General features: G+C 49.7%; 3 protein-coding genes across 6 annotated transcripts; 2 read left to right on the forward strand and 1 right to left on the reverse strand.

Annotated features, from left to right (window-relative positions):
- The first annotated feature begins 2,113 nt into the window (after window positions 1-2,113).
- On the forward strand, window positions 2,114-11,212 carry LOC101530650 (zinc finger protein 568-like). Its single transcript, XM_058657649.1, has 7 exons — window positions 2,114-2,224; window positions 6,163-6,289; window positions 6,552-6,629; window positions 8,370-8,430; window positions 9,384-9,441; window positions 10,841-10,967; window positions 11,142-11,212. Exons 1-7 carry the CDS (start codon window positions 2,189-2,191, stop codon window positions 11,210-11,212), a joined length of 558 nt encoding a protein of 185 aa, XP_058513632.1. The 5' UTR covers window positions 2,114-2,188.
- Window positions 11,213-11,579: 367 nt separating this feature from the next.
- On the forward strand, window positions 11,580-13,582 carry LOC131477929 (zinc finger protein 883-like). Its single transcript, XM_058657880.1, has one exon. It carries the CDS (start codon window positions 11,585-11,587, stop codon window positions 13,346-13,348), a length of 1,764 nt encoding a protein of 587 aa, XP_058513863.1. The 5' UTR covers window positions 11,580-11,584; the 3' UTR covers window positions 13,349-13,582.
- Window positions 13,583-15,557: 1,975 nt separating this feature from the next.
- On the reverse strand, window positions 15,558-27,859 carry LOC101530888 (cytochrome P450 4F3-like). 4 transcript variants are annotated; one of them, XM_004595971.3, is made up of 12 exons: window positions 27,653-27,859; window positions 24,986-25,130; window positions 22,629-22,682; window positions 22,408-22,535; window positions 20,497-20,618; window positions 19,481-19,757; window positions 18,509-18,575; window positions 18,200-18,329; window positions 16,700-16,833; window positions 16,544-16,608; window positions 16,307-16,389; window positions 15,558-15,822 (listed from the first exon to the last, which is right to left on the reverse strand). In XM_004595971.3, the coding sequence occupies exons 1-12, from the start codon at window positions 27,848-27,850 to the stop codon at window positions 15,648-15,650; spliced, it is 1,578 nt and encodes a 525-aa protein (XP_004596028.2). In that variant the 5' UTR covers window positions 27,851-27,859; the 3' UTR covers window positions 15,558-15,647. The 4 variants fall into 4 exon arrangements, with proteins under 4 accessions (XP_004596028.2, XP_058513699.1, XP_058513697.1 ...); XM_058657716.1 differs by lacking the exon at window positions 24,986-25,130 and adding an exon at window positions 23,608-23,746 and having other exon boundaries at window positions 27,647-27,859; XM_058657717.1 differs by lacking the exon at window positions 16,307-16,389 and having other exon boundaries at window positions 15,601-15,822.

The raw sequence follows: 27,859 nt of genomic DNA on the forward strand, positions 1-27,859 counted from the left end.
GAGGGTCAAGGTTCAAAGATATGGTAGCCATCAGTACATAGTCCTACAGTCCACCTGAAATGGCAAACATAGTCACCTTTATCCATTTATCACAGTACGAAACCAAAAATATTTAGAGAAAGAACACTCATAGCATGTCATTCTCAAGTTCTGTTAAACCACAAATGATACATCTATCTATCTATAGGCACCAATATATGTCAAAGATGATCACATTAATCATAAAAAACTCAGAAACCTAGAGAAAGAGCCCTCATGTTGCACCATTTTTCAGGTCCATTCAGATATAAGCTATATATATATATATATATATATATATATATATATATATATATATATATACCTGTGTATCTATCATTGCACATATACAAAATGTGCATACTTTTTAAGGATTTTTTTTTTATTGCAAAGTCAGATATATGATGAGAGGAACAGAGACAGAGAGGAAGATTTTCCATTCAATGATTCACTCCCCAAGCAGCCACAATGGCCAGAGCTAAGTCAATCCAAAGCCAGGAGCCTCTTCCGGGTCTCCCATGTGGGTGATGGGTCCCAAGGCTTTGGGCCGTCCTCCACTGCTTTCCCAGGCTACAAGCAGGGAGCTGGATGGGAAGTGGGACCGCCAGGATTAGAACTGGTGCCCACATGAGATCCAGGCACATTCATGGCAAGGACTTAAGCCACTAGGCTACCGCACCAGGCCTGCCAAAAGCATCTTAATAATCATTCTCTATCAAGCATTTTGGAGTGCTATCATTATGTAAGTGTGGTATATTCATTCATACATAATATTGATTCCATAACTGTATGGTCTCCAGTCAACATATTTCTTTTTGTTTTTGCCTTTGCCTTAAGACTCCTTCAAGTTCCACATAGGGACAGAACGTTGTTTTGACTGATGTGATATTGTCACAAGGAAGAACCCTCAGTATCAAAAATCCCAACCATTTGTTCACGGCTCATTGTTACTAAGAAGCTATATGAGCTTGCAAGCTAAAAGGCCTATATAACCTTTAGCGGCCTATGTGACCTTTAGCACTGATGGGTCCCAATTGTTATGAATCAAGACCCACCTAAGTCTGGTTAGCTCACAGGTGGCTGTGAGTACTTAAGTGGGTGTTTCCCTTGGCTGCTGGAGGCATGGGCTGTCCAGCTGACATAGGTTGGGAATGTGTGGCATTTCCGCTCACTTTGCAGGCTATTGTGAATTGCCCCTTGTCAAGCTATTGTAGACTGCCCCTATGAATGTCTATCAAGTTAAACTGCAGAACCACCTGGAGAGTGCATAATCTGGGAGTGGGAGTGACCTAGGAAGGAAATAGTGGGCTCCTCCCTCTTGGGTTACCACTCCCTCTGGAGGGCACGAAAACCAGAACTGGGGTAGGGGTGGCTAGACAGAACAGCACCCACCAGTATGTGTGTGGACTGGATATTGGAGCTGGTTGGGTTGAACTAGGCTTCAATGCCCATTGACATGTATGAGAGCTGAATGGGATGTGGGAAAGACTGGACTAGTCTGCTGCACATAATGGCAAGCACGGGAACCAGGGTAGGGGGAAGGCTTGGTGGGCGTTATTGTGGGTCACTACGACTAGGCTGCAGCTCCCACTGGTTCATGTGAGGGTTGAGTGTTGGTGGGCAGAATCAGGCTGGACTGCAACATCCATTGGTTCGTGTGGAAGACAGGGCTGGAAACAGAACCGACCCAACAATTGCAACCACCAGCTGATTGGGGCAACAGAGTGTGCAGCCTAGGAAAAGATATCAGAGACATCAAGGAAGGATGAACAGCAATAAATAAAAACCCTTCAACGACTTAAGAGAAAAAGATGCCAGACATCTGAAGAAAAGATAGGACCTAAATCCTGCAAATATTTAGAAAATGGCAAGTCAGCTGCCCAATTCCTGAGAGTTAAAGGTGCGAGGGCCACCCGGAAGTCACACCGCCCTGGCTCACTGGGAAGCCAGGATTCCAGGAATCCGAGGCAACTTCCGCCCGAACCGGTGCGGAACCCCCATGAGAGACGCGATTCTGATTGGCTGCGTCTCCTCTGACGTGGCGTGTGCTCACTGGCTGCATTCTCTGGGCATTCGGGCACGCTGTAGTCGCGCCGTTCAATAAGGCGTGACTTCCTTCTGAGCGCAGCCGTTTTGGCCCTGAGGGGGGAAGGTGTTGCCCCAGGACTGGATGGATTCATCCTGGGACTCTTTGGAGCTGGAAATGGTGCGTGAGTGGGTCCGGGCCCTCGGGATGTGCAGCCTTCGCGTTCTGTGTCGTTCTGCCCGCCTCCTTGGGGCCGATAGTGGAGGAGTGTTCTGGAAAGGCGCTAGATCGGAAGTGGAGCAGCCGGGACTCGAACCTGCGGCCTCCCGGATGGGATGCCGGCGCTGCGGGAAGAGGCTTCATGGGATATTCGGTGGTACCGGGCCTGGTTTTTTGCTCGGTTCTTTATCAGGACTAGCGTGCACTGGGTCGCAGTGGGGGAAATGACTTTGTGTCTTGATTTGCTGATTTCATTTCTTCATCAATCATTTCTGTTTTCTTACCGAGGAAAAATACATTCATATCCTCGCCCCCGTCTTAATTACAGTGTATGGGATGTTTTTCCATATCCTGGGTTGTAATCGTTAGCTGGGTAGTTTTCAGGTATTTTTTGGGGGGGTTAGGGGGCATTCTGTTTCTTGGTTTCGAATGCTTTTGGTGGTTGCTTTTCTGGTGAAAACTTTCTTGATTGACATAGTGAAACAATTTGTCTATTTTTGTTGCGTGCGCTTTTGAGATTTTTATCCAAAAACTCTTGCCTGCTATCAGTGTCTTACAGTGTGTTCCTTATATTTTCTTAGTTTTTGGTCCTGTAGTCGGATTTCTGCATCTCACTAAACTTTTGTAGTGTAAAGGGTGTGAGGGTATGTGTTTTCAATTTTGTACATATTCCGTTGCCTGTGGACCGATAGCTGGAAAGATCTTTTTTCCTAGTGTATTTTGGCTGCATTTGAAAAGATTTCTTGCCTGTAGAAAATGTGGGTTCATTTCTGGGATCTCTAATCTGTTTTTATTGATCTATGTGTTGCTTTTGATGGCGGTGGTTATATTGGCTGGGGAAAGTCAGGTTGGTTGCTTTCAGATCTGTTAGGCTGTTCAAACTTTTTATTTTATTATTTTTTTTTGATTCCCCATTTTAGGACTTTTTGATTTGTTGTTTCTAGTTCTGTGAAGGAGTTTGATTGGTCAAGAAGATTGGTGTACAAAGCTATGACAGAGAAGCCAAGCTTTCTCATGTTGACTCTAGAAATGGCCACAGTGTTTGAAATAATGTCAGGTCAAAACCAAGTGCCTGTACCGCACTTGCTTGTGAAAATCTTTTCACATTGAGTGCAGGGACCCAAGAACAGGGACCGTCCTCTGCCGCTTTCCAATCTGTGTTTGCAGATGCGCTTTCCAATGTGTATTTTCAGATAGCAGGGTAAGAGAAGCAGCAGCTGGGACTCGAACATTTGATCTGTTATGAGAGGTTGGCTTTGCGGTCCCCGACCCCTCACACTGCCCCCTGTCAAGTTTGTCATTGGTCTTGTGATTGCAAAAAGGTGTGAACTGTAACTGGCTTTGGATGTCTTCAATTAGTGTTTTGTGATTATTATTATTATTATTATTATTATAGAGGTCTTTCACCTCCTGGATGAGATTCTGAGGTGTTTTCTTGTCACTATTGTGAAAATATTGTTTGAATTTGTCAGTGAGTTCGCTCTTGGTATGCAAATATACTGGTGATTATGCATGAAAACCTGAAGTGTGTGTGTGTGTGTGTGTGTGTGTGTGTGTTTTAAGATTTATTTATTTTTATTACAAAGTCAGATATATATAAACAGGAGGAGAGATAGAGAGGAAGATCTTCCATCTGATGATTCACTCCCCAAATGACCGTAACGGCTGGTGCTGTGCTGATCTGAGGCCAGGAGCCAGGAACTCCCTCCAGGTCTCCCACGCGGGTGCAGTGTCCCAATGCATTGGGCCGTCCTCGACTGCTTTCCCAGGCCACAAGCAGGGAGCTGGATGGGAAGTGGAGCAGCCGGGATTAGAACCGGCGCCCATATGGGATCCCGGGGCTTTCAAGGCGAGGATGTTAGCCTCTAGGCCACCGTGCTGGGCCCTGAAATTTTATGTATTTAAATCATTTTTCTTGGTCTAGCTAAAACACTATAATTTTTCCCCCCAAAGAAGCAACTCTTTATTTTGTTGAGTTTAAGATTGTTCAAGGTTATTTCTCATTTTTTTCCACTCTGATATTTGTTTATGTATGTATGTATGTATGTATTTAGTTATTTATTTTTTCTGGGGCCCTTGGACTTGACTTTGTTTTGTCCTTGGGTTGGCTAGTCAGGCTGTTGAATTGAAGTCGTCTCCAGATGTGTAGCCCGTGAAGTCGTAATTTTAGTTTCTGTGTTTCCCGGATAATAGGAGTGACATTTGAGGTGACTTGAGCAGACGTTGGCATAAATTAGGATTATGAGTTTGCTAGCAGCATTATCCGATCCTGTGGCTTACATGATGGCAGTTTGCTTCTGTTATTTGTGGAGTTGAAGATCAAGGTCGTAGCAGCTTTGCTTCCCCCAGAGGCCTCTCCCCAGTGACTGCCAACCGGCCACCCTCTCGCTGTGTTCTCACGCGACGTTTGCTCTGTGTGTGTGTGTCTCCTTGACATCATTTCTCGTAAAGGCACAGATCGGTTTGGGTTCTGTCTCCCGGGCGCGTGACGTTTGTGGTTAACACAGTCCGTGAGTCTTAAGGAGACCCGTTTCAGAAATCAAAGGAAAAAGAGAAGTGATGGTTTGTCTCGTAGATGAGTGGTGCATTTCGCAGTACAATTTCCAACGCTGTCTTTATCAAAACGTACGCATGCGCACACGCATGTACAGATGCTAATGCAGTTGTGTGAAAGTAACATCAGGAGAGTGACTCATGATAAGGGGCCATATTAGCTCATAATAAAAGATGAAGGAATTAGAAAACCACAACACAGATTTGCAGACCCATGATATTCAATGTTGCTGGTTGTTAAAAAGTGAGCCTTAACTTGCAGAATTAGAACACAGGTGATCTGTCCCCCAGACAGATCTAAAGTTCTGCTAGACTTAACTAACACTTAGGGCTGTATTCAACTCAGGAAGTGACACCTTCTGAACATTGTAAATGTTTTAACAAAGGCATATGATTTTCTTGGCGTTCTGTATTCTTCACTGAATGGGTCTTTTCCAAACAGATGTATTTGTATTTGGAAGGGAGAGACAGACAGATCCTCCATCCGTTGCTTCACTCCCCAAGTGGCCGTGGTGTCTGGGACTGCGGCAATCCGAAGCGAGGAACTAGGAGCTTCTGCTGGGTCTCCCGTGTGGGTGCAGGGACCCTTCAGCTTGGGCCATCCTCTGCTGCTTTCCCAAGCCAGAAGCAGATCACAAAGAGAAGGTGTTGCATCTGCTGATTCTCTCCACAGCTGATCCCATTACCAGGGCTGCCATGTTGTCCCCCCATCTCTGAGCAACCGGCACCCACATGGAATCCCGGCGCATGCTAGGCGAGAACTTTAGCCACTACGCTATTGTGCCAGGCCCTATTATTATTTTTAAGCAGATCTCTTTTGAGCTCCAGGTCCAATGTCAGTTGCCATCTGAATGTATTGAACTGAAGCAACTCCGGACACAATGTGTCCAAGTCGAGTGTCTTTCCATCATCTTAGTTACATTGTGCCTAATTTCTGTCGATAGTGTGAGCCTCTGCCCAGCCCTTGGCGCTCAGCAGGGAGTGCAGCTCCATGTTCCATCTCTGTAACAGCTTTGTCCCGAGTTCTGCCCCTGCTTTCCCTTTCCCTTTTTTGTTGCGATTGCCCCTGCTCTGTCTCATTACTCTGGGTACTGGCTAGTGGTCCTGTCTCTGGTTTCTCCTCGAACTGTCCGTTTAGCTGTTACCGTTCTTTTCCCAGGGACGATTCTTAAATTAGCCGTCAAAGCATTTGCCTTGTGATTGTGGTTTCTGTGGTCACGCCATACACAGAGTAAGCTGCCTCTTATATAAGGGACACATGTGAGGCACGCATGGAAGAAGGCGTTCGCTGTCTTCCTGTCGAGTGACCCAGAGCTGAAATGTTGATGAGCCGTGCGCCCTTGCAGGGGGTGGTGTCCTTTGAAGACCTGGCTGTGGACTTCACCAGGGCCGAGTGGCAGGGCCTGGACAGCGCTCAGAGGAAGCTCTACCGGGATGTAATGCTGGAGACCTACAGCTGCCTCGAGTCCTTGGGTGAGTGGCACCCCCTCAGTCACGGCCAAGTGCAGCACTTGTCCCATTTGGTGAAATAGTGCTTTGGGGGTCGCGGGGGGGATGTTGGGGAGGGACACTGCTAATTTATTCCTGGTGTTTGATCCAGTCACCCTGTGAGGATCTGTGCTTGCTAGCAAAGGGTCCACACTGCCCCCTACTCACAGTGCTCTTGAAGTCCAGTTGTTGTCTTTGAAGAGCTCTTGGTCATCTGACACATTGCTGTGCTGGTTTCCGTTAACAGGATTGTGTGTCTCCAAGCCCTTGGTGATTTCCAAGTTGGAGCAAGGAGCGGAGCCATGGCTGGAAGAAGGAGCCCTCGGTGAGAGCCTGCCGGGTCCGGCAGCACGGGCTGGCCAGCAGGGAGCCTGGGAGCAGCAGGGCTCAGCACGTGTCGCTGGTGCAGGGCGCGTTCGACTTTGTCCCCGAGTCTCAGCCATCCGTAATCATTGTGGTTGATAGTTGATGAACATCTTCATATACTTAACCAAGAATCCAATCCTTTTATCATTAGGAATTTTCCAGGCCTCTTTTGCTAGGTTAGAAACATTCCCTAAAGCACAACTTGTCCTTTCAGAATGTTTTTTTTCCTTCACAAATTGATGGTTTTTATTCTGACAGTGCTTGTTAGCTGGCACTCCATATGCACTGGTCTTTCTCTAGCTGCCCATTGTGAGTTTGAATTCTCTCTCCCTCTGTTTAAGGAGCTGTCTGTTTTTATTTGATAAGCAGATTTTATGCAGACATCGACTGGCTTACTCCCCAAATGGCTTCAGTACCCGGAGCTGAGCTGATCTGAGGCCATGAACCAGGAGCCGCTTCTGGATTTCCCGTGTGGGTGCAGGAACCCGGGGACTTGGGCCGTCCTTCTCTACTGCTTTCCCAGGCCACGAGCAAGGAGCCGGGTCAGAAGTGGAGCAAGAACCGCCACCCGTATAGGATGCCAACCCTCGGAGGCAGAGGATTAGCCGGCTGTGCTACCATGCCCACCCCAATTGTTCTCATTTTTCGTTTGCCAGGCTGAGGTCTCTCTGTAGCATGCATTAGGAGTGAAACACTAGATGGGAGCTATCTCCCTTGCACAAAACCAGAATAAATAAATGTTCTGGACATGTAAGGAGTGGATGAGCGCTTATCTACTTGAAGAAAAGTGGGGTTTTTAAAAGTTAGGGTTCTTTTTTTTTTAAAGATTTATTTATTTTTGTTGCAAAATTAGATTACAGAGAGGAAGATCTTCCCTCCAATGATTCACTCCCCAAGGAACTGCAACAGCCAGAGCTGAGCCGATCCGAAGCCAGGAGCCTGGAGTCTCTTCCGGGTCTCCCACGCAGGTGCAGGGGCCCACGGCTTTGGGCCGTCCTCGACTGCTTTCCCAGGCCACAAGCAGGGAACTGGATGGGAAGCGGGGCTGCTGGGATTAGAACCGACACCCATATGGGATCCCGGAGCGTGTTCAAGGCGAGGACTTTAGCTGCTAGGCTGCCATGCTGGGCCTAGGTTGTTTCTTTTTGAAGGTTACTATAAAACCAGCAGGAGATAACAAATACACGGGAGACTTCTTCGTGTATGTTGAGACTAGGAGACAACTAACACTTCCACGTAGAAACCACAAGCTGTCAGAATTGTGACTTGTAAAGCTGGAATCAGTGTCCCAGGAGTTGAAAGAATACCAGGACCTTTGAGCTCAGATAAAATACACGCAAAGCGGGTAGACTGCACCCGAGGGGGCAGAACCAAATTCTTGAGTTCCTATCGTGCAGATGGGAGACCTGGAGAGAACTCTCGACTCCTGGCTTCAATCTGGCCAGGCCCCAGCTGGTGCAGCCCTTTGGGGGGTGTTGAACCTAACAGATGGAGGATGTGTTTTCCTGTCTCTTTCTGACACTTTGCCTTTCAAATGAATATTTTGTTCATGAAAGAACTGAGAAGTTGGTAGAAAGAATTAAGACTGAACATTGGGACATCTGTTTTGGAAGTAGTTTATTGGGAAAAAGTCACTAAGTAAGCATCAAAGGTAATTGTGCTTCATGAAAATTGTTGTTGTTGTTTTTTCTCATTTCAGTTGCCAGCAGCCTGGATAACCCAAGAGGGGCCAGCCAGAAAAGTCAAGACACGAATCCGAGGCAAGTTGTTTAAGAAGTGGGATCTGAATTTCAGAATATTTCAGAATCTGTGTCTTCCTGGTGCACGCTAGAGTGACAGTTGCTCCCAAAATATCCGCACGGTCCGTCCACCGCTGGCAGCATTGTAGCACCGCAGCGCTCTGACTGCTGCAGCCTTTTGAATACAGGGGATGATGGGATAAAGAAAAATCCAGAATCAGGACAGTGTCCCTGCAAATATCATATTCATATGAACACACCTTGTCTTTGTAACAACTCGGCATAGACCCAAAGGCACCTGCTACACCCAAGTGAGAGACCTAGATGAAGCTCCTGACCATTGGCTTTGGTCTGGCTCAGCTGTGGTGGTCGTGGCCATTTGGGAGGTGAAATAGCAACTGGAACATCTTTCTATGTCTCATCTCTGTTAATTGCCTCTCAAATAAATAAATCTTCAAAAAATATATGTTAGCTGGGCCTGACGCAGTAGCCTAGGGGCTAAAGTCCTTGCCTTGAACGCGCCAGGATCCCGTATGGGCACTGGTTCTAATCCGGGCTGCCCTGCTTCCCATCCAGCTCCCTGCCTGTGGCCTGGGAAAGCAGTGGAGGACGGCCCAAAGCCTTGGGACCCTGCACCCGTGTGGGAGACCCGGAAGAGGCTCCTGGGCTCCTGGCTTTGGATTGGCACAGCACTGGCTGTTGCAGCCGCTTGGGGAGTTGAGCCATCGGATGGAAGACCTTCCTCTCTGTATAACTAAATCTTAAAAATATATATCAGCTGAGCAGCACAGAAACCACATGGAAGCAGAAGTGTGAAGCATACATTTTAGGATCTCTGCATAACTTGTTTGTGAGTCCCATGACATCTTTTGATTGGTAATATCCAGCTTGTCGGCATAGATCATGTTAATGGAACTTGTACATGAGGTTAGGAAATTGCTTTGGTCATGTTGAACTCTTCATTTCTCTTTAAGGTATGATTCTGGGGACTTGCACGTGTTTCCAAGAGCAGAGAAAGCGAATCTGTCTCCTGTAAGTTGCTCATATAATAATTCCTCATCTTTTTTTTTTCAAGCTTTTATTTTATTTTATTTTATTTTATTTTTTTAAGATTTATTCATTTTATTACAGCCAGATATATACAGAGGAGAGACAGAGAGGAAGATCTTCCGTCCGATGTCAAGCTTTTATTTTTAGAGATATACAATGGTTTACTACCTAACGGTCGCTGAAATGGAAAAATAAACATGAATAGAATTTGCCCAGAGACGGTACGCATGAACAGGATGACGTTGGCTGTTTATAAAACGTGGGAGGGATGGCAGATAAGGCAACTTGGTCTCTGGTCTTTCTGTTGGCACATTTCTGACGTGTCTCCAGCTGAAACTTGGAGGAGAACGTGAAGCTTTTGTGGGATATAAAGCAGTTAGATTTTCTCAGAATCCCTAGAAAAGATTGGGCCTTAATTATAGATGTGAGGAGCCTAACTTGGATTCATGGATAGGTCCAGACATGTAAGGAATTGGATTTGTTTTTAAGTTCCTAACTGTTCACCATAGATTTCTCTGAATTAGTCTACAAAGGCAGGTTGTATTGCAGGTTTTCCAAAGCAATAGTTTTGGGCATATATTTGCACTACTTGTTTTCACATTATCTACTCAGTGTAGTGTTATTTTAGTTTCCAAATGTCTTATCGGCAGCACAATCCTAGATCGAGTCATTTTTTTGTCTTACTTGGATCTCTTGCCTTATTTTAAACTATGTATGAAATACAGAGATGTTGACAGACGTAGAGCTCTCATGTACCGATTCACTACCTAAATAAACCACACCAAGCTGAGATGGGGCAAGGCTGAAGCCACAAGTGAGAAATGGAGTCTAGCCTTGATGCCACGTTGTAGCATCGTCGCTCAGGTCTTCATTGTCTGGGGGCTGGAAATGGCAGTTGCCATGGCAATCTTAGCTGGCATCCTAAACACTGGGCCACATGCCCGTCTTCTCCTTGGAAAAATGTTTCTTTTTTTACATCCATTGGTTCATTTCCATCGTGGCCTCACTGATGGCTTTTGTGTCTTTTTCCCTGAATACCTCTCCTCTTTTCTCTGTCTGTCTCTCTCCTTAACATGGCTCATTCCAAAGTCCCATCTGGTCTTTCATTATGTCTGCTCTGCAATTTCCTTTGACAGATGTGGCCCTCCATGGTCTGAGATTCCCATTTCTTTGCATGTTGAACCTTTTCCACAGCCATTCCAGACCGTTCGACTGGCCGTCTCATGGATGCTTCTTTGTAGCTGAAATAGTGCCTTAGGAATCTGAGATGAAATGACATCCTTTATTCCCTCTTTATGCTCTTCTATATGAGTGTTTTACAGACTCTAACCCTTTGTGTTGTGACAAGGCTGTTGTTTTGAGCACAAATGTTCTGCTGCAGGTACTGGTATCATTTGAAGACTTGGTTGTGGACTTCAGCTGGGAAGAGTGGCAGGACCTGAGCAGTGCTCAGAGAATTCTCTACAAGGATGTGATGCTGGAAGTCTACAACAACCTGCTGTCCTTGGGTGAGTGATCCTCGGCGCATGCTCAGTTGGAACATTTTCACGATTTGACAAACACTTTGTCATGTTCAGTGCTGGTTAAAGAAAGAATTTGAGTAGAATTTGAGCCCGCGAAGAACAGGAACATCTGCCCTGTGGGACGGAAGTCAAATTGGAACTTCTGTTGCTGTTCCTTAGGTAGTAATCTACAATATGTCACTGACAAGGTCTTGACGTTATTTCCCATTGACAGGATGCTGCAGGACTAAGCCTGATTTGATCTTCAGGCTGGAGCAGGGACAAGAGTCGTGGATGGTGGAAGAATTTCCAAACCCGAGCCTTGCAGGTTAGTTAGCCCTTACCGGGCAAGGAGACCTTGACAGAAAGATTGCAACAGGTATTGATTGCAACTTTTCCCACTAATTTTTCGCAAGTCCTAGACCGGAGGACAACTGGTTTTCTGCATTAAGCACAATCTCTCTTTCTGTTCACAAGTAAATATCTTTTCATTCTGTGAAATCCCATAAGATGCAATGTAAAGTCTTGGGCACAACAAGTATCTTTGCCTTCACGCGAGTAATCTGCAGAGAAGGACTGGGTGTGATCCAGGGACATGGATCTTTGTTATCGTTTCAGTTGCCATGGAAGCCGACCCGATTGGAACCAACCATGAAAGACAAGACATGAATTGCTTTCAAGATGTCATGACAAACAACAACACGTTGACTCACGAGAGAGTTGAATTAAGAAAAACGCCTACTTCAACTTCAAGCCATATTCCAAAATTGATCATTAAGAAAGGAAATGGTTCAAGAATGAAGCCTGAGGAATATGGTGAGGACTCCAGTCCGTATCCCCGCAGTGGACATGTTGACCGGCAAGCTGGGGAGAAATTTGAGATCCCTGGGGTACCTGGGAACTCTCCCCAGGGTTGTGAAACTCTTGGTAAGCATCACAGGAGTCAGACTTTGCAAGAGAGTGAGCAAGGGAAAGCCGTGAAAAAGAAGACGTTCTTACCATCAGAGAGAGTTCGCACGCAAGACACCTGCAAGATGTCAGGTGTCAATGTTGGAAAGACAACTCCAACGAGAAAGACAACTTTTGGTAAAAATGCTGAGCTCCGTAAGAATCCGCAAACCCACACGGGAGAGAAATTCTCCCAACACACTGAGCGTGAGGAACCTCTTGTGGACCAGTCAAAACTTCGAATAAATCAAAGGTTACATACAGGAGGAAAAAAAGACGGAAGAAATTTCTGTGGCAAAACCCTCTTGAACAAGCAGCACCGAAATCCCAAAGGGGAAAAGACGTCTAGGTCCAATAAATCTGGGAAGATCACGCGTCAGGAGTCAGACCTCACTAGAAATCAGAAAATTAATACAGTTGCGAAACCTCATGTATGCGATACATGTGGAAATAGCTTTGGCCGGAAGTCACGCCTCATAGCACATCAGAGGGTTCACACAGGGGAGAAGCCTTTTGAATGCCAAGAGTGTGGAAAAACATTCGGCCAGAAGTCATACCTCATTAGACACTGGAGAATCCACACAGGGGAGAAGCCTTACAAATGTACCACATGCGGGAAAAGCTTCCATCAGAGGTCAAATCTTGCAATACACCTGAAAATTCACACGGGGGAGAAGCCGTACAAATGTAACGAATGTGGAAAAGCCTTTTGCCGAAAGTCACATCTCCTAACACATGAGAAAATTCATACAGGGGAGAGACCTTACGAATGTGTCAAGTGTGGGAAAGCCTTTGGCCGGAAGTCCTACTTCATAATGCATCAGAAAATTCACACAGGGGAGAAACCTCATGAATGCCCCGAGTGTGGGAAGGCTTTCCTGTGCACGTCCGACCTTATCAAACACAAAAGGGTTCACACGGGGGAGAGACCGTACGAGTGTGATGAGTGTGGGAAAACATTTAATCAGAAGTCGATCCTCCTAACGCACCAGAAGACTCACACTGGGGAGAAGCCCTATGAATGTCACGAGTGCGGAAGAGCCTTTCGAGAGAAGTCATGTTTCCTGGTCCATCAGAGAATTCACACAGGGGAGGGCAAGCCCTACCAATGTAACCAGTGTGGCAAAGCTTTTACCTGCAAGTCCTACTGCCGCGTACACAAGAGAATCCACACAGGGGAGAAGCCTTACGAGTGCCACGAGTGCGGGAAATGTTTCAGACAAAGATCGGTTCTCGCTACCCATCTGAAAATCCATGCAGGAGTTAAACCTTACGAATGCAGCGACTGTGGGAAAACCTTTGTGGACAAGAGCCATCTCCTAAGACATCACCGAACGCACGAACAGCGGAAGTATGAGTGTAACCAATGTGGCAAATCCTTTTCTTACAAAGGGTTCTTCATCATGCATCAGAGAATTCATGCAGGGGGGAACCTTTGACTGTCCAAAGTGTGGAAAATGTTTTTACTATAAGTCAAACCTGATGACACACCAGAGAGTTCACAGAAAAGGGAATTGATGGATGTGGAAAGTACGAAAGACCGGGCCTGGTGTGGTAACGTAGTGTTTAAAGGCCTCACCTTGAATGCACCAGGATCCCATATGGGCACCACTTTGAATCCTGGCTGTTCTACTTCCTTCCAGTTAATTAGGACATAAAGGTTCAAGGGCTACAGGAAAGTGGGTAAGACTATTGTTTCCACCTTTTTTTCCCCCTGTACCTGAGGTAAAGGGGGAGATAAAGGGAGAAGCCTCACCCAGCCACCCACCCATCCCAGGTCCCTGATGTGGGGCATGCTCCGAGGGTCCTGCTCGAGTGGTTTTGATAGTTCAACTGTTATGAATTGCTGCCAATCTCACCGTTCCAAGCACAATGAAATCTCACTGGTTGACATAGTCTACCTTAGAGTCTCTATTTGCCCAGATTTTCACTGCCAACACATGGCTGGGGTAGTTGATTGATTTGTTCTGTTGTAGTGCTAGGTATCCTCTGTAAACTTGCCTGTCTAATAAAAAAATAAAAATTTTTTTGAGACTTAACTAGAACTGACACCTTCTTATGCAATAGGGAATTTCAACAGTGGAGAAACATTAAGAATGAATTAACGGTGGAGCAGGGAGAGGGAGGGCGATGCTTTATGTAGAAACCTATATAATCGGGCCCGGCAGTGTGGCCTAGCGGCTAAAGTCCTCGCCTTGAATGCTCCGGGATCCCATATGGGCGCCGGTTCTAATCCCGGCAGCTCCACTTCCCATCCAGCTCCCTGCTTGTGGTCTGGGAAAGCAGTGGAGGACGGCCCAAAGCTTTGGGATCCTGCACCCGTGTGGGAGACCCGGAAGAGGTTCCTGGTTCCCGGCTTCGGATCGGCGCAGCATCGGCCCGTTGCGGCTCACTTGGGGAGTGAATCATCGGACAGAAGATCTTCCTCTCTATCTCTCCTCCTCTGTATTTCTGACTTTGCAATAAAAATTAAATCTTTAAAAAAAAAAAGAAACCTATATAATCAATGTGATAAGGCCATTTGTTTGAGGTTAAGGCCAATATTTCAAAGATTTACACAGGATAGAAGCTCCTAAATGTTTTGAATGTGGCAGTCCCTTTGCCAGATGTCCTCTGCAGGTTCCGATGGACTGCCATATCCTCCATGTGCACCTGCGTATGCTGTCCACTGCTCGTCTGAGCCTCTGAGGAGGCTGGGCTTTGACCCTTGCACTCCATGGTCGGACCATGGAACCTTCACTTCTCTTCATGGTTGGGGTTCTGAGTCCGGCAGTTCGATTGGGGAGATCCCCAAAGAAACTTTGTCTGAGGTGATCCCAGACCTGATTCTTGTGTGTGCTTGCCAGTACAGGGTCCGGCACAGTCCATCACCAATCAGCTGGTGGTTGCAATTGCTGGGTAGGTTCTGTTTCCAGCCCTGTCTTCCACTGGAACCAATGGGTGTTGCAGTCTAGCCTGATTCTGCCCAGCACACACACAGCCCTCAGGCAAACCAGTGGGAGCTGCACCCCTAGTTGGGGTGACTTCCAATAACCCCCACCAAGCCGACCCCCTATCTTGGTTCCCATGCTTGCCAGTATGAGCAGCAGACTAGTCCAGTCTCCCACATCCCATTTAGCTCTCCTACATGTCAATATAAGAATGGCCGAAAGTTAGAGACCAAAGGCCAAGCACAAGAACTCTTAACTCATTGCAAGATGACATTGCACAATGGTGCAGCTTAGGCTGCAGATCCACCCCCGACCCCGATCAGGCTCCTTTGGTTCCAATGGTTTGACTCTGCATCTGAAGAGGAAGGGGTACAGCCCTATATCCTACACCCACACCCCAGGATGGACACCTGTGACAGGGAAGGATGAAGAACCTGGGAGTGAAATGAGGAAAGAATGGGTCCAGCCCAAGTCTTTGTCAGGGGTCCTTGGCACGAATTGGTGGCTCATCTGATATCTGTTGACCAAGTGTTGTTAAGGCTTGGGGTCAGGAAGAGCGCACCATCAGCGAGGACACCTGCATCCCATCAGAGAGGAGCTTGGGATACCCAGCCCAAGAGTCACGAACCACACCTCCACCCCTCCACCTCCATCTTTGCTCTCAGCTAACCCATATGGCCCCACCTCCACCCCCCGCTGGTTCTTGGCAAGGCTCAGACAGAGAACACAGCACAGTTTATTCCAGCAATGTGCAAAGGGTGGGTGAGTCGGTGGGCTCAAAGGGGCTCCAAAGCCTGGCCGCGGGGGGTCACTGTCCCTCGACCAGCGGCTCCACCCGCAGCCACAGGCCGCCCTCAGCGCGCAGGATGAGCTCCGGCTTGCGACTCGGCTCAGCACTGTCTGGCAGGACGCGGAAGCGCAGCAGCGTGAGCGCCAGCACCACCTTCATCTCGGCCATGGCGAACGCCTGTCCGATGCAGTTCCTGCGGGCAGAGAGAGATGCGGACTGCGCCCTGGGACCTCGGACTGGGATCCTCTTCCCACCCTGACGGGTCGGAGGGACAGAGATGGGGATGCCCCTTCTGGGGATCCCCATGGAAGTTTCCGTTTCCCCCACCCCAGACTCCATTCCCTGGTAGACTGGTAGACGGGGATGGGCGTTCTGATGATTCCAGGATCACCATCCGGGCCACGTGGGTCCAGTGCCTGAACCAGGGCACTGCTGGGAACCCCTGGGGGCTACACAGTTCCCAGACCTGGCCTTGACTCAGGCCCCAGCACACACCGGCTAGGGACTCTGCCATCAGACCCGTCTTGGACCAGCCCCCGGGGCCCCAGGCTTCACCCTGGCATCCGGGCAGGGGAGGAAGGAATGCCTGCGGGGCCCATCCTTGCTTCCTGCCCCACCATCATGCCCTCATCCCTGCCCCGGTCACTCTACCCGGCCTCCCATGGCACTGCCCTCACCTGGGCCCTGCTGAGAAGGGGATAAAAGCCAGGGGCGACCTGTCCTTGATTTTCTCTGGCTCGAAGCGGGAGGGATCATAGACCTGGAGGTGAGAGGGGAACAGGGTTGCCGAGTGGGGTCCGCCAGTAGAGCTGGCCTCAGAGACAGCAGCTGTGACATCGCTGGCTCGACCCCTGTCCCCTCCTCCCTCCAGGACCCCTGGCATGAACAAGGGTGGAGGTGGGGACAGGAAGCACCTCGGGGTCCGGCCACACGGTTGGGTTGTGGTGGGTTCCAAAAATACTGATGAGGCAGATGATGCCTGTGGGATGAGATGGGGCATTCAGGTCAAGGTCCCTTGCCTAGTGGGCCCCATCCTGACCAAGAGGAGCCTCCCCATAATTTGCGGGCACCTTTGGGGATGACGCGGCCATCTGGGAGTGCCACGTCCTGGGTGCAGCGGCGGGAGATGACCGTGACCGGAGGGTGCAGCCGCAGGCTCTCCTTGATACACATGGTCATGTAGGGCAGCTGGGCCAGGTCGTCCCTAAGGAAGCGCCCGGACCGTTACCCAGAGAGCAACACAGAGCCGGCCAGCCTCCCCTTGTGAGATCTTTTCTCCCTTTCCCAGAATGAACTTTGGATGGACCAAGTATCTGAGCTTGGAAAAGCAGGAAAAAAACATATAAGGAGAAAGACAGACATTGAGAGAGATAGCACACTGGAAGAAATTATTATATATGAGAGAAATACAGCCTGGGAGAGCAGCAGAATATGGCTCAAATGCTCAAGCCCTCGCACCCACATGGGAGAGCTGGAGGCAACTCTTGGCTCCTGGCTGCAGAACAGCCCAGCTCTGGCTGTTGGCAGTCATTGTGGAAGTGAATCAACAAAAGGAAAATCTCTCCTTTTCTCGCTGTTTTTTTTTAGATTTATTTTTATTGGAAAGTCAGATATACAGAGAGGAGGAGAGACAGGCAGATCTTCCGTCCGATGATTCACTCCCCACGGGACCACAATGGCCAGTGCTGTGCCAATCTGAAACCAGGAACCAGAAACCTCTTCTGGGTCTCCCACATGGGTGCAGGGTCCCAAGTCTTTGGGTCTTCCTCGACTGCTTTCCCAGGCCACAAGCAAGGAGCAGGATGGGAAGTGGAGCAGCCGGGATTAGAACCAGTGGCCATATGGGATCCCGGGGCACGTGCAAGGCGAGGACTTTAGCCGCTAGGGCACGGTGCCGGGCCCAGCTCAGCACTCTTACACCTGCTCCCCTCTCTCTCCTCACCCAGTCTGAACTCTCAGAGTGTGCCCACCACCACACTCAAGTGTCCAGTGGTCTCCTGTCAGCGTCTCATATGAGACACATCGTTTCTCTCTAGTCTAGCTTCTTCATTTCCTATGCCACGCCTACCTGTGACAACTGGGAGTGTCCTAACCTGCTTTGTTTTCCCCACCACACTAAGACCTCCTGGAAGAGAGATCCCTTGTCTGGCAACAGGATTGGGGCTGGAAAGGGTGTATGAGTGCTGGATGGATGAAGGCTGCCTGGGTCTCCCCACCAGTTCCCTGTGAATCCCTGCCTAGGAGAGTACGGTAGGGATTCAAGTTCAGAATATCATTGAGCAATTGAAGATGTTTGGGGGAAAGATGACTTGAGGGAGGAGAGAAAGGGATTATGAAGAAAATTCGTCTACAAAACTTGTCTTGCGTCTGCTCATCTTCTCACATAGGCTCACTCATTCTCACAGCACTCCAGAATTTTCGGTCCCCAAAGCCCGCAGTCCTTCCCCTACCAGCCAGAAAGGGCAACCAGCAATAATGGCAGAATCAACACGCTCTTCCTCTTTTGCCCAACTTGAGTCACTGATCCAGTGCGAAGGGCTCATGAGCAGGCTTGGAGGGCCTCCACTCACCACTCAATCTCTTCCAGTTTCCGGTCCTTTAGGAGGTCTCTCACTTCCTTCCGGCAGCGCTCTTGGTATTCTGGATGCTTTGCGAGATTGTAGAGGATCCAGGAGAGACCGCTGGCTGTGGTGTCATGGCCTGAGGGACAGCCAGTATGCTTGGGCCTCTGGCCGCTGCAACACCAGAGGACAGGCAGTGCCCATGCATACAACCCTCAAGGAGAAGCAAAGAGAGGGTACGGAATAATCCAGGGCCCACCCACCCCATCCCTAGGAACTAAGCATCTGTTTCCACTCCAGTTCACTCGGGACCCTCACCCTCAAACATGAAAGTGTCTGCCTCTGCTCTTATGTCCTCATCTGACAACGCCTTCCCGTCTTCATCCTGAAAAGACAAAGGCCCCCATATCACAACAGTTCTGAGGGCTCCCGAGTCTCACAGATGCTGTGTACACCCAGCAATTCCAGCCCACTGGGCACCCCAAAGTATCTCTTGATAAACAGCACAGGAGACCCAGCCCGTAGGCCTCCTAGGACCCTCTGACTACTGTTTGTCCTTGGTGAACGGATTCAATGATCTGTCCACATTACACCATTTCTCCATGGTCTCATGTACAATGGTACATGAGGGTTGGATATCAATTGGCCTTGGAAGTTAGGGATGCAACATTGCTTCCAAGATGTGAACTCACATTCCAAGTTGGAGATCCAGCCAGTCTTACCTATCTTACAGGTATTTTGCTTGGTAGTCTACAGACTGCCAAGAATTTGTTTACATTGCAGAACAAAGCTAAGCTCCCCATCAACCGTCTGAGGGCCAAGTAAGGGGCAGAGGTACCAATTGAGACTCATACTGTGGGGGCCCTTCTAGTCTGGGCAGGCCTTGCTGGACTGACAGGTAAAAGCTTTGCATTGTCTTGGCTGGAAGGTATTTGGGAATGGGGAGTGGGTACAATGGTCCTAATAGTCGTGATTGCTATGAGCAAGAGGCAGGTTGCTCTCTAGTCCAGTGCTTTTGTGTTTCTGTCAGCAGAGGGATGGGTGCACCTTGTCTGGAGACAGGCACATATTTGGATATGGATGTAAACTTGGAGAGACTACGTGATGAACTTGTCCACAGAGTAAAAACCCAATGTCTTCTACATGTTAGTCTTTGCAGCCGCTGATGCCTGTGTCCCAGGATGAGCTCTGAGATGTGCCTCTGTTTGCCCCCTCCTTTGTCTGACACCATCCGGGTCCTTCTATCTGATCTCGGGCTGCCTCTTGAACTGAGATCCTCGGGGAACTCACCTTGGTCAGCAGCAGCACGTCAATGAAGTCCAATGTCTTGGTCTTGGTCTTGGTCTTGGACTTGAGGAAGTCATCAGAGCCCTGGCTGGCTAGAGCACGGCGTCGCTCCTGGATGACGGCATCTGTGAAGTCGTGCACCAGGCGGCAGGCCCTGTGGAAGCGCTGCCCGTCAGGGGTGAGGTTATACAGGAGGTCTGGATACACAAGGATTTGGTGGTTCCTTCTGGCCACCAGGGCACTGAGTTCCAAGATGGCAGCGATGTATTCGCTGGGCTTCCTGCAGGATGAGGTTGCGAGGAGCAGCAATGAGTGAAGACCCCTCACGTCTGGTGCAATAACTCCCCTAGATTCCAACTGTTACCTCCTTCCAGGGATGGAGTGCCCAGAATTAGCCCCATGCACGCCACAGGGACAAGTGTGAGATGTGCTTCTCCTAACTGCCCGTGGACATCCCACCTCAGTGTCCTGCCTCTGTTTCAGGTGCCCAGAGCCCGGTTAGAACATTCTCTGTTCTTTCTCTTCTGCCCAGTATCTAGTCCTGCCTCCTCTCCTCTCAAAATCATCCACATAATAGACATGTCATCTTCTGACTAGCCCCAGCCATGCCTCATGGCCTGCCATGTAAAAATCCATTGGGCATCTATGAGACAGTCAGTTTTGACCACACCCGTAATCAGCTCAGACCCTTCTAGCACTCCCTGGAAACTTCAGGATAAACTTTATACCATTTGACTGTGAAAAGTCTTAACAATCTAGCCACTGACTGCCCTGTCATCCACAGGTCCAATGTGTTTCTTTACTTCATGCCACTCATTCCAGTTCCTTTGCCTTCATTCAAGCATTTCTACCCATCTGGAAGGACCGTTATTCCTCTCTCCCCTTTTTCTGTATTTCAGTGCTTACACAGGATCCATTTCTTCCAGGAAGCCTTCCCTGATTGTTGGTTTGTTCTCTCCCCACCACCTTCTCTCTTGGGCCCTTGACCCAAGTTCCCAATGCCCTGGACAGGGACTTACTCCTGACAGTTGCTGTCGTAGCTGAAGACACACTTCTGTAGGCTGTCCAGGGTCATGAGGCTGACATGCTCAAACATGTCCAGTCGGGTGCTGCCCTCAGAGGCCAGGCGCCGCCACTTAGCCTAGCCAGAGAAGAAGACAGAACCGGACTGAACTCTGTTCCTCCCAAAGCCCCTTCTCAATCCCAACCCCCTAGAATCAGCCTCTGGTCCTGTGACCCAGGTATCCAACCCCAGGAAAGATCAATCTAGAGTGAAAGTGAAAGCCATCATTACGACAGTGAAATAAAAAGCTCAGAATTAGGAGACCTAGCCTGAGCACCAGCTCTGTCTCTGACGCCTTATATGTGCTTGGTGAGGTCATTGCCCTCCACTGAATGCCGTCTGTCAAGTCTTCGGCAACAGCTATGCTGACCTTGAGTGTGGAATCCATCAGACTGATGTCAGAGGTACACTACTCCAGCCAGGCTCACTTATTTAGCTGCGTGAACTTGGAGGAGCTCACTCACCTATCTGATCAGACGTTCTATCATCCATATAATGGGCAGATCCCGGAGAACTGGCACTTTTCCCACCCGTGGGGAAAGTTTGTTCTCCATGACACCCGAGCATCCTGGTTAAGTGTGTGTCAGGCATCCTAGCCCCTGCCATACTTAGCCTGAGCTACTTCTCAGTGTTTCCTTAGCAAAGAACACTGAGGACTCCCTTTTACTTGTTAGAAAAACAGATTCCCTAACCCTAATTCTCCTCCCCTGTAATACACCACGCCACGTGAGCAAGCATCCCTTAAATGACATTGTGACATTTATGGGTGTATGGGTGGCTGCGAACCAAAGTCAACACATAATACTAACTGTGTCATTAGCAATCAACCGGACTCTCTATGACCCAGGAGCCTCGTGTCTTCTGGCAGAATCCGTGAAATATTTATAAGCTAAGTTGTATGTTACCAAAAATATCCTAGACACTTTGCAAAAGTTTTTTCTCACAAGTCTTTCACTTCTCATATAAGCACACATTCTTCCCAGTACGATCTCATTGCAACCTCAGCTGAAGAAATTGTCGCCCTTTTGTGTCTGCGCTGGACTTTTAACTTTTTCTTTGGCCAATGAAATATGGCGAAAAATGGTAGAATGGTAAACTTCAACAGACCCAAGCTTCCTTAACCTCCTTTCACATCTTGTCTCTGCCATATAATTAAATCCTAGAGAATTACATGGAGCAAAGTCCAACTGTCCCAGATCAACCGAAAGCCAATATAGCTGCTTTCCTGAGCGACCCAGGCTCAGGAAAGTTGCTCCTGAACCATAGCTCGCCATGCACCACGAAGGATGCCACCCACAGCAGAAAACCCAGCCAAATGACCTACAGACTTCTGGTTAATCATAAATCTGTTTGGATTGAAATCTATGAGCTGTGAATGGTTTGCAACTCAGTCATCGCTACTACGAAAACCTCAAGGAGATAGATTGACCTATTCTGTGTATCTACTGTGTTCCAGGGATGTGATTAAAAAAAAGAGAACTTCATTGATTTATTTGAGTATCAGATAAAAATAATGGATAGGGATGGACAGACACAACTCCCAGCACCTGCTGGTGGCTGGGACTGGGCTGAGACTGAACCTTGAAGCTGAAAACTCAGTGTAGGTCTCCCTCATGGGAGTTCCAGGGAGTCAAGCGAAGGCTCCGAGTACACACTAAGAGAAACCTGAAAGCAGGAACCAAGTTGGTCTCCAAACCCAGAAATTCTTCATTTTAGGTAAGAGTCATTATCGTCATTACGGAGATGAGCAAAATGCAGGGGAAGAGAGAGAGAGAGAGAGAGAATGGTACCAGAGCCAACCGGACTCGATATGTGTACCTATGAGCTCCCAAGAGTCTCTCTGGGTCCCTGGAGTTAAGGCACTCACATGCATAACATTTACACTCTTGTTGAAAATCTTCATGTAGGGCTTCAGGATGTTGAAGTGGAAGGCGGGCGTCAGCATGCGGCGGTGGTGGCTCCATTTGTCCCCGGAGCTCAGCAGAAGCCCGTCCCCTGGCAGGGTAGCCATGGCAGCAGAGGACAAGGCCATCCCCTCCCCCCTGAACTCCCAAGGTTGGCTTCAACCTCCCACCTTCAGTTACTCACCCAGCCACGGCTTCAAGAAGCTGTAGAACATGACATCCTTGGGGGCGACGGCCGCTGATGTGGAAGATGAGCACCAGGGCCATGAGAGAGAGGAGGAGAGGGACTCTGGGTAAGGGTGGAGGCTCTCCACATGAGGTCTGCATGTCCCCCATCCAAACTCAGCCTAGTAGGAATGGGCCAAGTGCAGAGGGTGCAGCCATACATGAGGGAACTGAGCCGGCTTCAGCAGCACAAAGAGGTACCAGCTACACAACACGCTCCATCATGATGCTCCCTCACGTCACACCACGTGCTTATGCTCCAATGCGTCCTGCACAGCACTGCCTTCAGCCAACACTCCTAAGTGGATCTAGATCGTGTGTTCTGTCCCACATACAAGTGGGACATGTGACATGGCCCTAGCATGTCCTGATAATATTCACTATACGTATGTCTTGCTTACACATGACGTATACTCTGACATGGCCTCACCACGCCCCCATGGATGGGATTTAAATATAATCCCCTGAATGTCTTAGATGTGACCCAAGCATGACCCAGTGGGGCCCCGCATCCATTAGGATCTTAGAAAAGCAGCAGAACAAGTCTCAGACGTTTTACAAAAGGAAGCTGAGCTTCAGACGTCATCCAAGTGCCACACAGAGACAGACAGACGCGTCTGGCAGGATGAGGCAGCAATTGTGAACCATGTCTCCGGTAGGAGCGCGTCGCGCCCCCAGATGTGCTTGGTCAGAGCTGAACCCCGCACATGACCGTCCGCTCATTCTCCAGCACTAAGCACACACCAGTTCTAAACGTAAAAATGTGACACACGATAGCCACAAGCAGACCCCCAGACATAAACACGCATGATCAGAAGTCAGAGAGACGGATGTACAAGTGAGGCAGACAGAGGTAACTGAGCAGGTGACCTGCTCACCTACAGACAACACAGAGACCACAGCAGCAGGAAGCCAGCCGTGACCAATGTACCATCTACCTGGGGCAAAGGAAACAGGCTGGGTGCAGGTAGGGTGGAAGGTGCAGGTGACTGAGCACCAGGGCCCCACATAACAGCCCCTCTCATTGCCTAGGGTGCACACCAGGCCCTGGGTGTGCAGGAGCCCTTTCTCTGAGCTCTACATTTACAGAACAAACAAGACCAAATGCAGGCTCTTCTGAGCTGCCAGAGAAGGACCGACGTCCAAGGACCCAGACCTGGCACCCCATCACCTCCTCTGTGCTGAGTTGCCTCCTGGGCTCCACCCACATCCCCAGGACACTTACAGTCAGGATCCCCCTGTTACAGGGACAGAAAAAGTCACTCCCCATTTGGACCCCCCAAACCACATCCCCAAGGTTTCTCTTCCAAACAGTTTTCCAGAGGCAGAGACCGAGGCCATGAGCCATAACGTGCTTTGTCCACAGGAGGTCAGGTGGTGTGTGCCGTGGTTCAAATGTGAATGCAGAGCCTGAGCTCTTGACTGCTAAGCTGCTTCCTGAACAACAGCCCTGGGAGCCCTGTCCCTCCTTGGGGCTGGGCAGTCAGGGTCCCAGTGATGGGGCCAAAGTCATCCGTCTAGGTAATCAAGTGAAGATAATCTAAGCAGATCACAGGTCACTAAGAGGAAAGAACTGAGCTAGGCTCATCATGGGCACCATCATGATGAAGAGGCTGCGCCGAAGGGCAACGTGGCTTGAAGAAAGACAATAGCAAGAGAGCAGGCAGGTGCCTGACTACAGGATGAACGTCCAGGATCCGGCCATGACTGAAGACCATCCTTCCTGGCCTTCACGGTCAATGGCTCCTTCTCTTCATTCAGCACACACAGCATGGAGGTCCCGTAGCTTACAGTTCAAACACCTCATCAGTCAGAGAGAACGGGGGTCCACCACACATCTTGGCACATTTTAGTGACAAAGTCACACTTTCTGCCGAGAGGAAAAGGGGCCAGGGGATGAGGTGGCAGTGTCGAAGGATCTACTCTTCAAGGACATCTCCCAACATGACTCAAAGAAACATTGGTCCTTGTTGAATTCCAAACACATCACTTGTTGCACACACACACACACACGCACACGCGCGCACACACACACGCACACGCACGCACGCACACACACACACACCGATCTCACCAAGACTGGGGAGGGGGGAGAGGGACTCTTCCTGTATTAGGCATTGGATTGAGGTCTTCAGGGATTTCCAGAAGTGCCCAATACTGCGAGACAGCGAACGGAAGGCCATGGGAGGAGGAGACAGCAGTGGGAAAAGGAAGAAAGCTGAGCGGAAAGAAAAGGAGCCAGCCCCTTGCGGGTAGACAGGCTGGTAGACGTTGGATGCCCCACAGTGCCCACCGCCACAAGCTCCACCCGGGTACCTGAGGCATTCAAGATAGGTCGGATGATGTCAGGGTGGCACAAAGAGACCAGAGGGATGACGGGGCCCAGCCAGCTCAGGAAGCCTTGGGGGAACCTGGTCACCAGCCGTGTCACTTCTCTCAGGCCTTGTTCCGTGGGGGTGACCTGCAAAGAAGGTAAGGACTGTCACCTCCTGGGGTGGTTCACTTGGCTTTTCATTTCCACTTGATAGGGATGAGAGGTTCCCAGGGAGCTGGTAGGGCATGGTTTCTGAGGCTGCGCTGTCAGGGTGTTCCCAGCAGAGATTAGCATGTGTGCGTGAGCACCCTAAGGTCCCCAGGCACCAGTGTGGGTGAGCACCTTCCCCCAAGGACCCAGCGAGAACAGGCAGAGGAGAGGCAGGCTCAGTGTCTTCAGGAGGTGGACACCACGTTCTGTCCTGGGCCACCAGCACTGTGGATTCTGGGGCCTTTGGGGTCAGCAGATACACCCTCAGTCCCAACTCTGGGTTCTTTGCAGGGTATGGTTGAGGTTCAATCACACTATTGGTTTCCCTGGTCGCCAGTAGTGACAGTCATGGGAATTCCTGGCTTCCTTCATGGTGCGAACCAATTCCGATAACAGATATCCATTTTTGATAGACAAAAGCTAGCTAGCTAGATAGATTGATTGACAGATTCATAACCCTTCACAGATGCTTTTTTTAAAAATTTATTTATTTATTTTTATTTTTTATTGCAAAGTCAGATATACAGAGAGGAGGAGAGACAGAGAGGAAGATCTTCCGTCCGATGATTCACTCCCCAAGTGACCGCAACGGCCGGTGCTGTACTGATCTGAAGCCAGGAGCCAGGAACTTCCTCCAGGTCTCCCATGCGGGTGCAGGATCCCAAGGCTTTGGGCCGTCCTCCACTGCTTTCCCAGGCCACAAGCAGGGAGCTGGATGGGAAGTGGAGCAGCCAGGATTAGAACTGGCACCCATATGGGATCCCGGGGCGTTCAAGGCGAGGACTTTAGCCACTAGGTCACTGTGCTAGGCCCTTGTGTCACAGATTTAACCAACAGTGAATCAAAAATGTTTGAAAATAAAAAAAGCAAGCATTTTAGTTCAAGGATGGACTCACAGCGAAATGACTGATAATCTACATTGTTGGGAGACACCTCAGTGGGAGCATGATGGACTTGTACAAATTCACAAAAGACACCCATTGTAAGACTGGAGGGGAGGGAGTTTAACAGTGCCTGTTAAACTGTGTGATAAAATAATAACAACAAAAAATGGGGCCTCAAACAAACAAACAAAACACCCTGCATTTTACTAGGCTTGTTTTCTGGTCGTTTCCGGAGCAATACAGCATGACAACTATTTACATACCTCACGCACGGCCTTAGATTTGATGAGCCATGGGGAGACGGTTTCAAGTTTGTGGGAGGACTCTGTGGGTTCTAGGCAAACACTACCCCGCTTAATCAAGGGACTTGAGTGCCCAGGGGTCTGGCTGTGGGGCAAAGAGATCTAGAATGACCCCCAGTGGACACCGCAGACACGCAGGTCCATCTACACTGTGGCCACTCTCTCTGCAGAAGCCGAATGCCCCTCAGAAGGGGCACAGCAGGGGCTTTTGCAGGAGCCAGAGGTGGCTCAGCATCTGCCCTGGGCAGCATGGCTGGACCCCAACGATGGAGAATATCGCTGCTTCTCCTGCCCCTCCCCTCTCAGAGCCATCTCTAAGGCAGCAGGGCGAGTCCCAGGCAGAGGGAGTGGACTTGCTGTCTGCCCAGAGGGACCCAGCCCACCTCAGCTTGGAAGGATGGGTTTTCTCAAGCAGGGGAGGGTCCCAGCTCAGGGGCCAGGCACAAGGGATGTGCTCCGGGGAACAGCGTTTCTGCGCTTGAGTCTACTTCTGCATCCTCTCATGTCCTGCTGGTCCATGGGGTCTGCAGTCCCTCCTGGGGAAGGGTCTGCACACTGGGGACCCCAGGGAGCAGAAGTGAGCCCTGCTGTCCTTGACAGCCGTGGCTTCCACCTTCTGCTCGCCAGGGTCTGTGCTGAGTGTGTCCTGGCACCTTCACACTGACCTCTGCACACCCCTGGGAATACCGCGTACAAGTGAGGCCACATCAACCCAAAGGGGAAGGCCCCGGAAGGGGAAATCCATGATCCACACTCACTCTGTTGTACAACAGGGCCCTGGGGTGGGTCCTAAGGGGGAAGAGCGAGAGAGAGAGAGAGGAAGTGCCTGGATAGCAGAGGCACTGAGAGACGCCCGCACCTCTCCCCTGGTCCAGCTGTGCCCCCACTGTGTGTGCAGATGGAGGGATCCCAGCTCATCCCTGTGGAACCATGGCTGCCAGACATGAGCAATCACAAACTAATGGATGGGACAAAGAGCAGGCCCTGGACACACCCCTTAAGCAGTGCCCAGTGCAGCAGTGGAGAAGGTAGGAAAGCCAGGCATCTCCCCTCTGCACAGCTCATTCTGGGGCTCCCCAGCGGGTGCACTATGTAGGGTGCAGATGTGGGTGGCAGGACAAAGATGTGGGAATGGCTTGGGCAGCACACCGAGCAGTGACTGAGTGGCTCCCCCCCAGACTTCCCTGATGTCTGAAGCCCAGCTCCCCCACTGACTACCAGCTCCCCGACCCACCATGGACAACCCCCAGGCCCTGTCTGCTACAACGCTCACCTGTCCTATATGACCCAAGAACCAGTTCCGTTTGGGAGGCTGTGGGAAACGTTGCAGGCGGCGAGAATTTTGTTGGAGAGCATAGGCCCAGCTGAGGCTGCGGACCAGGAGCCAGGAGGTACCAATCAGAAGCAGGAGCAGCCACGGGGAGGCAGCCCCTGGCTCCAGGCCCAGCCAGGGCAGGCTCAGCTGGGACATCTGCCCTGG

This window comes from Ochotona princeps, chromosome 33 (assembly GCF_030435755.1).
Source record: "Ochotona princeps isolate mOchPri1 chromosome 33, mOchPri1.hap1, whole genome shotgun sequence".
Lineage (NCBI taxonomy): Eukaryota > Metazoa > Chordata > Mammalia > Lagomorpha > Ochotonidae > Ochotona > Ochotona princeps.

What these genes read in the sequence shown, in the direction of transcription:
- LOC101530888 (XM_004595971.3), bottom strand. Translation starts at nt 27,850, where the DNA reads ATGTCCCAGCTGAGCCTGCCCTGGCTGGGCCTGGAGCCAGGGGCTGCC. An exon ending in TCTTGGGTCATATAGGACAG is followed by an intron (nt 25,131 to 27,652) that starts GTGAGCGTTGTA and finishes CCTTCTTTGCAG; the next exon opens with GTCACCCCCACGGAACAAGG. An exon ending in AAACTGGAAGAGATTGAGTG is followed by an intron (nt 16,834 to 18,199) that starts GTGAGTGGAGGC and finishes GCGCTTCCTTAG; the next exon opens with GGACGACCTGGCCCAGCTGC.
- LOC101530650 (XM_058657649.1), top strand. Translation starts at nt 2,189, where the DNA reads ATGGATTCATCCTGGGACTCTTTGGAGCTGGAAATG. An exon ending in CAGCTGCCTCGAGTCCTTGG is followed by an intron (nt 6,290 to 6,551) that starts GTGAGTGGCACC and finishes TTCCGTTAACAG; the next exon opens with GATTGTGTGTCTCCAAGCCC. An exon ending in GCTGGAAGAAGGAGCCCTCG is followed by an intron (nt 6,630 to 8,369) that starts GTGAGAGCCTGC and finishes TTCTCATTTCAG; the next exon opens with TTGCCAGCAGCCTGGATAAC.
- LOC131477929 (XM_058657880.1), top strand. Translation starts at nt 11,585, where the DNA reads ATGGAAGCCGACCCGATTGGAACCAACCATGAAAGACAAGACATGAAT.